Source organism: Melopsittacus undulatus (genome assembly GCF_012275295.1).
Source record: "Melopsittacus undulatus isolate bMelUnd1 chromosome W unlocalized genomic scaffold, bMelUnd1.mat.Z SUPER_W_unloc_1, whole genome shotgun sequence".
Taxonomy (NCBI): Eukaryota; Metazoa; Chordata; class Aves; order Psittaciformes; family Psittaculidae; genus Melopsittacus; species Melopsittacus undulatus.
The window spans coordinates 1,822,351-1,838,052 of record NW_022993942.1 but is presented as its reverse complement, the minus strand read 5'-3'; the positions used below and the strand labels follow the sequence as shown (position 1 = coordinate 1,838,052).

The 15,702-nt window shown below is 44.1% G+C and overlaps 1 protein-coding gene across 5 annotated transcripts in view; it reads right to left on the bottom strand.

Moving 5' to 3' along the window:
• The window catches only part of LOC117438190 (spindlin-Z), a 101,880-nt gene that overhangs the window by 68,699 nt on the left and 17,479 nt on the right, over positions 1 to 15,702 (bottom strand). For 3 of the 5 annotated variants that reach the window (XM_034073665.1, XM_034073666.1, XM_034073667.1), the window contains one exon: positions 4,845 to 5,067. The exons of 1 other annotated variant lie outside the window; for it this stretch is intronic. In XM_034073665.1, coding sequence (XP_033929556.1) covers positions 4,845 to 4,896 — 52 coding nt within the window. In that variant the 5' untranslated portion in view covers positions 4,897 to 5,067. The remainder of the gene's footprint in view (positions 1 to 4,844; positions 5,068 to 15,702) is intronic. One more of the 5 variants, XM_034073668.1, reaches the window with a different exon arrangement.

Here is a 15,702-nt window from a genome sequence, read left to right as displayed (position 1 = left end):
GCAGAGTAGAGGGGGAGGGGAAACTCTTGTGCCCTACTAACCACACCCTTTCTAACGCACTCTAGAATGCCATTGGCCTTCTTGGCAACAAGGGCACATTGCTGGCTCATAGTCATCCTCCTATCCACCAGGACCCCCAGGTCCCTTTCCCCTTCACTACTTTCCAGCAGGTCAACCCCCAACCTCTACTGGTACATGGGGTTGTTCTTCCCCAGATGCAAGACTCTACACTTGCCCTTGTTGAATTTCATCAAGTTTCTCCCCACCCAACTCTCCAGCCTGTCCAGGTCTCGTTGAACGGCAACACAGCCTTCTGGTGTGTCAGCCACTCCTCTTAATTTAGTGTCATCAGAGAACTTGCTGAGGGTACACTCATTTACCTCATCCAGGTCGTTGATGAAAATATTAAACAGCACTGGTCCCAGCACCGACCCCTGAGGGACTCCACTAATCACAGATCTCCAGCGAGATTCTGCCCCATTGACTACAACTCTCTGCCTTCTTCCTTTCAACCAGTTCTTGATGCACCTCACTACCTGATCGTCAAGCCCACACTTCCTTAGCTTATCTCTGAGGATGCTGTGGGAGACAGTATCAAATGCCTTACTGAAATCAAGAAAAACCACATCTACTGCTCTACCATCATCCCTCCACCTAGTCACTTCCTCATAGAAGGCTATAAGATTGGTCAAACATGACTTCCCCCTCATAAAACCATGTAGGCTGTTCTTAACGACCCCCTCATCCTTAATATGCTTAGAGATGGAGTCAAGAATAAGTTTTTCCATCACCTTTCAAGGGACGTAGATAAGACTGACCAGTCTATAATTACCTGGGTCCTCCTTGCCCTTCTTATAGACTGGTGTGACATTTGCCATCTTCCATCCTCAGGCACCTCTCCCGTTTCCCACGACTTACCAAAGATGATGGAGAGTGGCCTAGCAATGACCTCCGCCAGCTCCCTCAGTACCCGTGGGTGTATTCCATCCGGACCCATCAACTTATAGATGTCCAGATTGCATAGCTGATCCCTAACCCAATCCTCATCTACCAAAGCAAACTCCTCCTTTGTCCTCACTCCTTCTGGGGCTATAGGAATCTGGGGCCCCCAGGAAGAGTCTGCAGGAGTAAAGACAGTGGCAAACATGGCATTCAGCGCCTCTGCCTTCTTTATATCCTCTGTCTCCAGGGCACCCATCTCGTTCAGCAGTGGGTCTATATTGCCTCTTGTGTTAGTTTTATTCGCTATATATTTGAAGAAGCCCTTTCTATTGTCCTTAACCTGACTAGCAAGATTAAGTTCCAAGGAGGCCTTAGCTGTCCTAATTGCCTCCCTACATCCTCTAACAACTGTCTTATATTCCTCCCAGGTGGCCAGCCCCTCCTTCCATAATCCGTAGATTCTTCTTCCAGTTTGCCCAGCAGCTCCTTGTTTAACCACGCTGGTCTCATAGATCCCTTACTTGATTTCCTACCCACTGGGACGCTCTGATCCTGAGCTTGGAAGAAGTGGTCCTTGAATGCTGACCAACTATCTTGAGCCCCTTTACCACCTAGTACCCTTTCCCATGAGACTTCCCTTAGCAATTGACTGAAGAGGGCAATGTTGGCCCTTCAGAAATCCAGAACTGTGGCCTTGCTAGGTATTCTATTCCTCCCACACAGGATCCTCAACTTCACCATCTCATGGTCACTGCAGCCAAGGCTGCCATTGACCATCACCACTTCAACCAGACCCTCCTTGTTGGTGAGTACTAAATATATCGGCGCTCCTCTCCTACTTGGTTTGTCCACCATTTGCATTAAGAAGTTATCATCAATGCACTGGAGGAACCTCCTAGACTGTGAATGATCGATTGTGTGAGTCTTCCAGCAAATATCAGGGTAGTTAAAATCCTCCATGAGGACCAAGGCATGTAGTCATGAGGCTCCTTTCAGTTGCCTGTAGAAAGCCTCATCAACTCCTTCATCCTGATCAGGAGGTCTATAACAGACCCCCACAACTGTATCACCTCTACCAGCCTGTCCCTTAATTCGTACCCACAGACATTCCAGTTGCTCCTCATCTGACCCTGGACAGAAAATACATTCTAGTCGCTCTCTCACATAAAGGGCGACTCCACCACCTCGCTTTGCTGACCTATCTTTCCTAAAAAGGACATAGCCATCCATGACCACATTCCAGTCGTGTGAGCTGTCCTACCATGTCTCTGTAATTGCCACCAGATCATAACCTTTAGAACAGTTAGGGTTAGGAAGGACCTGAAGATCATCTAGTTCCAGCCCCCTGCCATGGGCAAGGACACCTGGCACTAAATCATATCACCCAAGGCTCTGGCCAGCCCAGCCCTGAATACTGCCAGAGATGGAACATATACAGTTTCCCTGGGCAACCCATTCCAGTGCCTCACCACCCTCACAGTGAACAATTTCTTCCTTCTAGCTAACCTGGACTTTCTCCACTTCACTTTAAGCCCATCACCCCTTGTCCTCTTGCTACAGAGCCTGATCAAGAGTCCCTCCCCAGCATTCTAGGAGGCCCCCCTTCAGATACTGGAAGGCTGCTATGAGGTCTCCACACAGCCTTCCCTTCTCCAGGCTGAACAGCCCCAGCTTCCTCATCCTGTCTTCATACAGGAGCTGCTCCAAGCCCCTTATCGTCCTTTTGGCCCTCCTCTGGACTTGCTCCAACAAGTCCTAACTCCCTCCAGACTTCTTTGACCATCTAAAAGCTTTTCTCCTAAAAAGACTATGAAGACAGGGGGACTGATACCAAGGGGAACAACGAGACAGAAATTAAAAGGTTTCAAGGAAATCTTCTAATATCAGTTACTTCACTTCTGAATGAATTGGGTATTTAAAAGCACCATAATAAACTATCACTTAGGTATTTTAAAAATTAACTGTGGTTTCCCAATTTTATATGAAACTGCTTTGGTTTCATGAGGTATCTTGGAAAGCTACAATAAACAATAGTCAGGGTTAGATGATGTGCTACACCATTTGTCTACAAAGTTTTTCACTGTGCAGGTCACTAGTGAGTTTTGCAGTACATAACAGGAAGGGCATAATTTCCTCCAGGTAAAGAACATGAGGTAATTTCAGATGAGAGAAAATAATTACAAAGAAAGTTACATTACTCAGTTAAGTTCAACTAAAAAGCAAATCATTGAACAGATGAATGATTGAACAGCATTCACTTTCAACAATTTCATCCACAAAATGCCAGAATGTAGAATTCTTAATTTGCAATTGATAATTTCTACTCTCTGTCCTGCACACTAGTCCAAACAGAATGCACAGCTAAAAAAAGTCTGTTTCAGTTTATACAAGACCAAATACCAGCATACAGAACAATTCTTAACTGGTAACTTGATTTTTTGTTGTGTTGATATATGCTGCTTGCTATATCATGTACCTGTAATTGGTAGCCATAGTTACATAGCTACTGCAACTTGGGCCTGGGACAAAGTGACCCTCTTAAAACCATAAGGAACTCATGGGCACAACCAGATATTGTTTGTGTTTGAAGGATCAAAGGAGAACATCCAGGACTGGTGACACCGAAAGGATTAGTTACTTGACAGCTTGGCGAAGTGACCCTTCGATTACCTAATTTGGCAAAAGAACTAACTTTTAAGATGTCCTAAAGCGATCAGCATTCATTATAATACTAAAAATCATGCCCACAGGTCAAAAAGACCCCAACCCAGGTGAAGACCTTTCCCCTGAGCATGAGTAGTAGCTAGGATGACACAGCAAATATTACAATTATATGTAGAATACAACCAATCATTGTAATGGGGAGTGTACTACCTTCTAACTTTTGCATATAAATGTAATGAAGAAAGATAGCACTGGTCTGCTTGATCTGCAGAACAGTCCACCAAACACCCAGGCCTGAATAAACAATATCTCTCCTGAACATGTGGAAATTACTTTTAGCATGTTTACTGCACACCAGGCATGAATCCACTTTACGGATAAACAGTTGATTGCTGATAATTCTGACTACAAAGTCCATGAGATAGATTTACTGAGATTCGTAAGTCTATTGAGCTGTAAAACTTAGAATTAGCCTAACCACTCATAAAAGGCTAACTGGTTACTCATATTTTGAGTTTCTTCAAATAAAAAATTCTTTAAAATACTTTGACTAATTATTTCAATTTACAAAATGCACAATGTAGCAACAATGTCTGTGTACATTTAGAAAAATTCTTCGGAAGCGAGATGCTCTTTCACAATTACTACCTGATCAATTTCTATAAAATAATGCAAAAAATTACAGCAAGTTATAAATATATGGTGAACTGTTTATTTTCCAGCACTTCTGAGATGAGCAAAAGAGAAATTTTTCCCCTTTAAGTGTTAGTCTATGGTATGGAATACCTCTTTTGTCAGCTGGAGTAAGGTATCCTGGCTGTGTCTCCTCTCAACTTATTGTGCACCACTAGCCTACTTGCTGGGGGAAGGGGGGGAGGTAGCATGTTTGGCAATAACTAAAACATCCCTGGGTTATCAACTGTGTTTTCAGCACAAATCCACAATTTAGCACCATGAAAGCTACTATGAATAAATTTAACTCTATCCCAGCCAAAACCAGTACAATTTCTTATATATGTCTGTACAGCTTAGTTAAATTTATGTATATCCTTTAAATTCCAGTTTCTACAGTGTAAACAATAATTCTTATCTAAAAACCCCAAAACAAATACCCCTCCAACCACAACAGTAACAGCTTCATAAGGCCATGAGTACATAATAAAATCTATAAAAGAATAACACTTTTTTTACCCACTAAAAAACAACAAACCAACCTCCCAAATTCAGTAACACCTCACCTGCATCAGCTCTGGACCGCTGACCTGGTGATTTTCCAAATGGGGTCTTCATTCATCTGTATTTAAGTGAGCAGCAAAGCTGCTAGATTAGGGTGAAAATCAGGTTCTTCCCAACTCCCAAAATATCTTCTTATTCTGGCAATACAACAGCTACTTATTAATCCACCATTCAACCACCAATTTGTTCTTCCTCAAATATAGAAGCACTTTCAATTATATCACTCTGAAAAACAAACCAGAAAGCATAGTCTGATTTGAGACCTGGTTAAAATAAACATTGGAGTGAAACAAAATATTTTTTCTTTCATGCACAATGAGAAGTCTCTTCATATTCTGTTATTCTGGATGCATTCAGTAAACAAAATTAATACATCCAAAAAACACTATAATGGCCTTTACAAACTATCAGTATATTTTAGAAAAGCATCACAGCTGACCAATTAGGAACTGATCCTCCAAACCAGATTCTCCACTTGGGCAGGGATATCTTCCATAATCACAAAATCATAAAAATCGTAGAATCAATTAAGTTGGAAAAGACCTTTAAGATCACCAAGACCACCCCTAAACCATGTCACCAAGGGCCTCATCGACACAGTTTTTTAACACTTCCAGGGATGGTGATTCCACCACTTCCCTAGGAAGCCTGTTCCAATGCATGATCACCCTTTTGATGAAAAAACTGTTCCTAAAATCCAGTTTAAACCTTCCCTGGTACAGCTTAAGACCATTAATTCTTGCAATATCGCCTGTTATTTGGGAAAACAGCCACCTCCTCTCTCCATCCTCCTTTCAGGTAGTTGTAGAGTGATAATGAGCCTTCTTCAGACTAAAGAACCCCAGTTCCCTCAACCATTCCTCATAAGACCTGTGCTCCAGGCCCTTCAACAGCTCGGTTGCCCTTCACTGGACCAGCTCCAGCACCTCAACATATTTCTTGCAGCAAGGGGCCCAGAACTAAACACAATACTCGAGGTGCGGCCTCACCAGTGTCAAGTACAGGGGAATTATAACTATCCTAGTCCTGCTGGCTATGCCTTTTCTGATACAGGCCAGAATGCCACTGGCCTTCTTGGCTGCCTGGGCACACTGCTGGCTCATGTTCAGCTGGCTGTCAATCAGCACCCCCAGGCCCCTTTCAGCAGAGCAGTTTCAAGCCACTCTTCCCCAAGTCTGGAGCATTGCATAGGGTTATTGTGACACAAATGCAGGACCCAGCACTTTATTGAACCTCATACCACTGGCCACAGTCCATTGATCCAGCCTGTCCAGATCCCTCTGCAGAACCTTCCTATCCTCCAGCAGATCAACACTCTCACCCAACTTGATGTCATCTGCAAACATACTAAGGGTGCACTCAATCCCCTCATCCAGATCATCATGAAAGATATTAAAAAACATTTGTCCTAACACCAAGCCCTGAGGGACACCACTAGTAACCAGTCGATAACTAGATGTGAAACCATTTATCACCACTCTGGGCTTGCCCATCCAGGCAACTTTATATTCAGCGAAGAATACACCTATCCAGGCCATGAGCAACCAGGTTCTCAAAGAGAATGCTGTGGGAGACAGTATCAAACCCTTTACTAAGGTTCAAACAGACAATGTCTACAGCTATTCCCTCATCAACCACTCAGGTTGCCTTGTAATAGAAGATCAGGTTGGTCAAGCAGGACCTGCCCTTCATGAATCTATGCTGACTGGGCCTGAATCCCCTGTTTTCCCACACATCCTGAGTGCTCTCACTTAGATCTGCTCCATGACCTTCCTGGCACTGAGGTCAGGCTGACAGGCCTGTAGTTACCAGGATCCTCCTTCCTGCCCTTTTTGTAGAGAGGTGTCATGTTGGTCAAACTCCAGTCCCCTGGGACCTGCCCACTAGACCAAGAATGCTGATAAATGATGAAGAGTGGCTTGGTGAGATCCTCCACCAGCTCCTTCAGCACTCCTGGGTGGAACCCATCTGACTTGTATACATCTAAGCGAAGCAGGAGGTTACTAACCATTTCTTCCTGAATTATGGGGACTTCAATTGGCTCCCCATCTCTGTCATCCAACTCAAGAAACTGAGTACCCTGAGGATGGCTGGTGTGACTATTAAAGACTGAGGCAAAGGCAGCATTAAATACCTCAGTCTTTTCCTCATTTTTAGTCACTAGGTATCCCCTAGTATCCAGTAGAGGATGGAGATTCTCCTTGGCCCTCCTTTTATGAGAACACATGTAAACAGTAACTTTCAAAGACTGCATGTAAAGTTAATTATTTAAAAAAGTAGACAAATCCTGAAAGTACCATTTCTTATGTTTCCTACTGTACTTGTTCATCCCTTGAATTAGCAACATATGGTTACTAAGACAAGCAATATAGTTTGTTCTCTATTTGCAATAGATTTTCCTCATGATGTGCACCGATACAGCACTCAATCTCTCTCACTTCATTCCATTTACCATTTAAGGGGTCTTATTTTTGCAGTAGCTCATAGAATCATAGAATAATTAGGGTTGGAAAGGACCTTAAGATCATCTAGTTCCAACCCCCCTGCCATGGGCAGGGACACCGTGCACTAGACCATCTCACTCAGGACTCCATACAACCTGGCCTTGAAAACTAACAGGGATGGAGCATTTACCACTTACTTGGGCAAACTGTACCAGTGCCTCAACATCCTCACAGTAAAGAATTTCATCATTATATCTAACCTGACCTTACCCTGTTTAACTCTGGACCCCTTACCCAAAGGATATCGAAAATCTTTAGAATTCTCATATGCTACTGTATATAGCCTGGTGGGGAAGTGGAGGGAATGTCTCCTTCAAAGGTTGACCTCCCCACAGGGGAGGAAAAAAAAAAATAATATGTAATTGGTAAAAATTCCTATTATATGCCTCCCAAGGGACAGAAGTGATGACCACACTGAGAATGCATGCCAAACCAGTTTCATGATCAATTATTCTATAGTATTACACATCATTACCATAAAGTACAGTGAAACAAGAATGTTGCCCCAGGCCCCAAAGCTGATAAACACTAAAACAAAAATACTGGCTGCAAATAAGGTATGACATGGTGATACTCTGACAGCAACCACAAAAAATCTGAGAGAAAATAAATAAACATTATGCAGATAGAATCATAGAATAATTAGGGCTGGTAGGAACCTTAACATAAAATCATAGAATCATAGAATAGTTAGGGTTGGAAACAACCTTTAGATTATCTAGTTCCAACCCCCTGCCATAGGCAGGAACACCTCACACTAAACCATATCACCCAAGGCTTCATCCAACATGGCCTTGAACATTGCCAGGGATGGAGCATTCACTACCTCCCTGGGCAACCCATTCCAGTACCCCACCACCCTAACAGGAAAGAATTTATTCCTTATATCCCATCTAAACCTCTGCTGTTTAAGTTTCAACTCATTACCCCCTGTCCTATCAGTACAGTCCCTTATGAATAGTCCCTCTCCAGCATCCTTGTAGGCCCCCTTCAGATACTGGAAGGCTGCTATGAGGTCTCCACGCAGTCTTATCTTCTCCAGGCTGAGCAGCCCCAACTTTCTCAGCCTGACTTCATATGGGAGGTGCTCCAGATCCCTGATCATTCTCATGGTCCTCTTCTGGACCTGTTCCACCAGCTCCATGTCCTTTTTATGGTGAGGACACCAGAACTGTACAGAAGACTCCAAGTGAGGTCTCATAAGAACAGAGTAGAGGGGCAGGGTCACCTCCTTCAACCTGCTGGTCACACTTCTTTTGATGCAGTCCAGGATATGGTTGGCTTTCTGGGCTGCAAACGCAAACTGCTGGCTCATGTTCAGTTTCTTAACTAACACCATCCCCAAGTCCTTCTCCACAGGGCTGCTCTGAATCTCTTCTCCATCCAACCTGTAGCTGTGCCTGGGATTGTCCCAACACAGGTGTAGGACCATGCATTTGACTTGGTTGAACTTCATGATGCTTACATTGGCCCACCTCACAAGCGTGTCAAGGTACCACTGGATGGCATCCCTTCCTCCCAGCGTATCAACTGAACCACACAGCTTAGTGTCGGTGGCAAATTTGCTGAGGGTACACTCAATCCCACTGTCAATGTCACCAACAAAGGTGTTGAACAAGACTGGTCTCAACAAAAATCTCTAAGGGAAACCACTCATTACTGTTTTCCAAGTGGACATTGAGTCTTTTATCACAATTCTTTGCATGGAGCCATCCAGCCAGTTCGTTATCTACCGAATCATCCACCTATCAAATTGATGTGTCTCCAATTTAGAGACAGTGATGTCGTGCAGGACAATGTCAACTGCTTTGCACAAGTCCAGGTAGATGGCATCAACTGCTCTACTAATGTCCATCAATTCCATAGCCCCATCATAGAAGGCCACCAAATTGGGCAGGCAGGACTTACCCTTGGTGAAACCTTGCTGGCTGATACCAAGCACTCTGTTGTTTTTCATGTGCCCTAGCATGCCTTCCAAGAGAATCAGCTCCCAGATTTTGCCAGGCACATAGGTGAGACTGACTGGTCTGTAGTTCCCCCGGTCATCCATTTTCCCCTTCTTGAAAATAGAGGTTATATTTCCCTTTTTCCAGTCATCAGGAACTTCACCTGTCTGCCATGATTTTTCAAATATGATGGACAGTGGCTTTGCAACTTCATTCGCCAGCTCCTTCAGGACCCGCGGATGGATTTCACCAGGTCACATGGACTTGTATATGTTTAGGTTTTTTAGGTGGTCTCGAACCAGATCCTCTCCTACAGTGGGCCTAAGGTCTTCATTCTCACAGTCCCTGCATCTGCCTGGGTGGTGTGCTCTGAGCATTTGACAGTGAAGACTGAGGAAAAGAAGTCATTAAGAACCTCAACCTTCTCCACATTCTGTGTAGCCAGTTCTCCTGACAGCTTCCGGAGAGGGCCCCCATAGCCCTTAGTTTGACTTTTGTTTGCTACATACCTATAGAATCCCTTCCTGTTATCTTTCACATCTTTTGCCAAATTTAATTCTAACTGAGCCTTAGCATTCCTAACCTGGTCCCTTAGCTTCCCAGACAATATACCTGTATTCTTCCCAGGCCACCTGTCTTTCGTTCCACTATTTATAAACTTCTTTTTTCCCCCCCTCTAAGTTTCTACAGCAGCTCCTTATCCATCCATGGAGCTGTCCATGCCCTCCTGCTGCACTTATGAGCAAAGAGTGACTACTAATCCAAACCAACAAATGGTTATCTCAAACATGATTAAAAACACTCTGGTCAAAACTGTCGTTATCTCAACCCTTCAAGCCCCACTTTGGGCGCCAAAAAGAACTGACGTGCTTTAAGCCCAGCTGGAAACTCAGAACCATACAGTCGTTTGCTCACTCCCTTCACTTCTTTACCCTCCAGCTCTCAGAGGGATGGGGAGAACTGAAAGAACGTAAATCCCACAGGTTGATATAAGAACAGTCCAATAACTATGGTATAATACAAACCCACTACTACCACCAATAATAATGATAAGGGATATAACAAGGGGAGAAAATACAATTGCTCACCACCCGCCGACCAATACCCAGCCCAACCTGAGCAGCAACCTGGGCCTTCTGGGTAACTCCCCCCACTTTATATACTGGGCATGACATGCTGTGGTATGAAATACCCCTTTGGCTACTTTGGGTCAGGTGTTGTCTCTGCTTCCTCCTGGCTTCCTGTGCCCTTCCTCACTGACAGAGCATGAGAGACTGAAAAGTCCTTGATCGGGGTAAACTTTACTTAGCAACAACTAAAAACATCAGTGTGTTACCAGCATTGTTCCCAGGCTGAAGTCAAAAACACAGCACTGCACCAGCTATTAAGGAGTAAAATGACTGCTATAGCTGAACCAAGGACAATTACATATGGATATGTTTTAAGCTTTTGAATTTGGTACCCTGTATCTGTTGAACAACATCTGGAACAAGAAATAGTTATTGAACTATAACTGCATTATATGGAATGAGTGAACTTATGTATGAGCTGTACAATTAAGTACAAAGTGAGTGTGGAGTCCTGATCTATGTTTCTGTTATCCCACAAGCGAAACAGCCGGAGACGGATGAAGCAAAAAGTATATGACACTGAGACTGAAGCTTGTTTGTTTCATCATGGGAATGGATGTAAGCCAATTTCCGTTCTAAGTTGTCTCCAGTGTAATGAAAAGTTACGGGTAAGATTTGAATGGCATTTTTATTGCACAGGGTGCAGAGTTTGGACTGAGTGGGATGAAATGGAAGTAATTAAGGTATATTGCAGTTGAAAAAATTAAGCGAAGAATCAGTAAGGTAGGGAGTCAGCAAAGCAAGTGAAAACGGGAAACCAGGAAAGCTGAAATTTAATGCTTAAAAGTCGCCTGGGATGCATCTTAACACACTGGAAGGGAAGTGGGGATCCCCCAGGAGGAATTACAAGCAAAAAGACCTTGATAAAATACAGTAACCAGCAGTAGCCATTGTATAAATTGGAATGGGGAGAAAAATGGCCAGAAAATGGATCCTTATACTACGATACGATGTTACAGTTAATGCTTTCTTTATGAAGGAAAGTGGGATTAAGTTGTTTATGCAGATATGTTTTTCACACTCCGAGACCATCAGGAGTAGCAGAAAGAGTGTGGGATAAACATTTCACCCAAAGATCCATCTGTATTAACTCTAGAGAGAATAGAAAGCAAAGAGTAGGGAAGATAAAACGGTGTTGCTGATCATGCTCTATAGGACAGAGGTGTTTCAAATACGGGGGGGGCGGAGCTGAGGAAACAACAGGAGATTTTGTTAGTCCCAGAGAAATTGCAGAAAAAGCATTAACTCCTCCCCATTCTCCAGAGTGTGGGTGACGAAAGGAGAGGGGAAGAAGGCAACAAAACTTCCCCTCACCTTTCTCGCCACTAAGCAGGAGGATGTGGGCCAAGATGCAAGCTCAATCAGCCTTACCCATAATAAAAGACAAAGGCATGATATAAGCCCCCTTTAGGGAAGCTGCAGGACCTGAGAGACCCATGAGGCTAAAAGTTAATTCCTCTATGGGACATTTAGAAAGTTGGAAAGCAATAGCAAGGACCTATAGAAATGATCCTGCAGGTTTTAGATGGACTTTGAATGCCCTTGAAACCAGCCTGCTGCTTGCACTGGGGATCAGCATGTTGGCATACATACAGCATGTATTTTACTCATGGCCATGCCACCCTGAGAACGCCCTATTTCATCTGATCTCAAAAGTTAAGTAGGGTCGGGCTCAGGTCTGGTCTACAGTTAGATGACGATACAGGAGGACCACAAAGAAACTTTCCCCAAGGCTGGACAGTCATGAGTGGCAGGGTGCATGGGATAGTACAGGCAAGTATCTAGGCCAGTGGGCCTCTCCAGTGCTTTGGAAACTCACCACTGAACAAGTGCAAAATCCAGAAAAACTAGTAAAACACTTAAACGAGGTGTGCTGTCATCCTGGTAATACCAGCGTGGTACAAATCATGGCAATGTGCTGGGGTTTGGCCATGCTCAACACTATCCAACCTCAGGGAAAAATCTCTTGGTGGTCTTCCTATACTGTCATCTAACCCTAGAGCAGACCCAAACCCAACCCTGCTTAACTTTCAAGATCAGATGAAATAGGGCATTCTCAGGGTGGTATGGCCATGGGTAAAACACACTCTGTATGTGTGCCAACATGCTGATCCCCAGCACAAGAAGCAGGCAGGTTTCAAAGGTATTCAAATGCCATACAAAACCTTTAGAATTATCAAATGCTGCTGTAAATAGCCTGGTGGGGGAGTGGGAGGTGAGAGGGAATGTCTCCTTCATAGGTTGACCCACCAAGGAGGAAAAAAAAGATGTGCAATTGCTAAAAAATTCCATTATATACCTCCCAAAGTATAGAGGTGATGACCACACTGGGAACGCAAGCCAGACCAGTTTCATGATCTATGTATTGTGTTACAAGTCATTACCATGAAGTACAGTGAAACAATAACCTTAGCCCAGGCCTCCCAGCCAATAAACACTAAAACATCAAATACTGGATGTAAGATACCACATGCTGAAACTCTGAGATGAAGAGCAACAACTCGGAGAGCAAATAAATCAACACTGTGACAAGCAACTATTAATCCAAAAAAATTAATGCTTATCACAAACACCATTAGAAACACTCTGGTCAGATCTGTCGTTATCTCAACCCTTCTTTGGGGCGCCCAAAGCAGGGCATGAACTGTCGTGGTTTAAGCCCAGCCGGTAACTCAGAACCACGCAGCCACTCACTCACTCCTCCCCCTTCCTCCTCCCCCCACTCCGGAAGGGATGGGAAGGAGATTTGAAAGAATGTAACTCCCACGGGTTGAGATAAGAACATTCCAGTAACTAAGGTATAATACAAAACTACTACTACTACCACCACCAATAATAATGATAAGGGAAATAACAAGGGGAGAGAATACAATTGTTCACCACCCTCCAATCAATACCCAGCTCGACCCAAACAATGATCTGGACCTTGGATCACTGGACATCTTGGATCAAGTCTATCCAGGAGTGTGGGCTGATGGAATATTTGGTAAGGCAAAGCATGCCAAACCAATCTAAGTAAGACTGAAGCCCAGGACACAACTGGTGAGAATCAAACAATGCCCCCTCAAACTAGAAGGCAGGAAAGGAATTAAACCTGTAATAGATTCCTTTCTCAAATTTGGCCTTTTAGTAAAAAGTGAATCCGAATGTAACAGCCCCATTTTGCCAATCCGGAAACCAGATGGGAAAAGTTACTGATTAGTACAAGACCTAAGAGCTATCAATAACATAGTAGAAAATTTTCATCCCATAGTGGCCAACCCTTGTTTGGTTTACTGTTTTAGACTTAAAACATGCCTTCTTCTGCCTGCCCTTGGAGCCAGAGCCAAAAATTGATTGCTTTTGAATGGGAAAATCCAGAGTCAGTTCGGAAATAACAACTCACCTGGACTGTGTTACCCCAAGGCTTCAAAAAATAGACCAACATTATTTGGAAACCAACTGGCAAAAGACCTTGAAAACTGGACAGCACGCGCTGGGGAAGGAGTTTTGCTCCAATATGTGGATGACCTGTTGATAGCCACCAAAACCTTAAACAGCTGTAGGGAATGGACGGTAAGTCTGTTAAATTTTCTTGAACTTAAAGGGTATAAGGCATATCAACAAAAGGCACAAATAATGAAGCAAGAAGTCACCTACCTGGGATATGAGGTCTCAGGGGGGCAAGTGGAAACTAGGACAAGAATGCAAAAAAAAAAATCTGCCTCAACCCAGGATACCTAAGGAACTTTGGACATTTCTCAGGATGAAACGTTGGTGTCGACTCTGCCAATAGATTACAGTGGACTAGGGAAGCAAAAGAGACATTTAATGAATTAAAGAATGAATTAATGAGGGCCCCAGTCCTCAGAGTGCCAGATGTCACCAAATCCGCTTAGTTATTTTCACATGAGAGACAAGGCATAGCCCTCAGGGTCCTAGTTCAAAATATAGGACCCTATGTAAGAGCTGTACCTTACTTCTCAAAGCAACTAGATGAAGTAAGCAAAGGATGGACTGAATGCTTACAGGCAGTAGCAGCCATAGTCCTAAATATCCAGGAAGCTTGAAAATTCAAGATGACTGTCCTGGTATCACATACCATATCTGCAGTACTGAAACAAAAAAGGGGGTACTGGCTGTCTCCCTCTTGGTTCCTTAAGTACCAAGTAGAACAAGATGATGTAGACATAGACACTACTAATACTGTCAAACCAGCCTCTTTTCTCAGCAATCGGGGAAACTCATGGCTGCCTAGAAACCATTGAAGCCACTTACTCAAGCCAACCTAATTTAAAAGATGAACCCGTGCCAAAAACAGAAACCTGGTTCACTGACGGAAGCAGCTCTGTTAAAAATGGAGTTCGGAAAGCAGGATATGCTGTAACCACTACTCAGAGAACTGAGTAGTGAGGAACTGCTATTGAAGCCTGAGCCCTTCCAGCGGGAACATTGGCACAAAAAGCAGAAATTATTACTCTAACAAGAGCACCAGAATTAGCCAATGGAAGAGACATCAATATTTGGACAGACTCAAAATATGCAATTAGAGTAGTTTACGTCCATGGGGTTGTGTGGAAAGAGCGCGGGCTTTTGATGTCTCACGGAAAACAAATTAAGCACTCTGCGGAGATACTGAGGCTTCTTGAATCTATAAGATTACTGAATCGAGTGGCAGTGATGCACTGCAGAGGACACCAAAGGGGTGACACGGACCAGGAAAAAGGGAACCGACTGGTGGACTGTCATGGGTTCAGCAGTAGCTCATGCTCTGCCAGGGAGGAGGGAGAGATAGGGCGCCTGGTCTGGGCTAGTCGGGGAGGTATTCCATACCACAGCACGTCCTGCTCGGGGAGGGGACTGGAAGCTGGCCGGGAGGGAAGGAGTTAACACGCCGGGCTGGGCTCAGGGAGGCAACGGGAAGCTGGCTAGGAGGGGAGGGGGGAAGCTCTCTCTCTTCTTCCGGGCTGGCCTCGTGGCGGCGGGTGGTATTGTATTCTCTCTCCCTGTTTGTCTCCTCTAACATTGATTTGTTATTGGTACCGGTAGTTATTTCTGTTATACCTTGATTGCTGGACTGATTTTACCTCGATCCGTGGGAGTTGTATCCCTCCGGCTCTCTTTCCCATCACTCCGGGAGTGGGAAGGTGAGGGGGGGGGAGGGGAAACAAAGGGGGAACTGTGCAGATTTAGTTTAAACCGTTCTTATCTCAATCCGTGGGGGCTACATTCTTTGGATTTTCCTTCCTAACTCTCCGGGAGTTGGGGGACTTGGTTTAAACCACGACATGGACTTAGAGG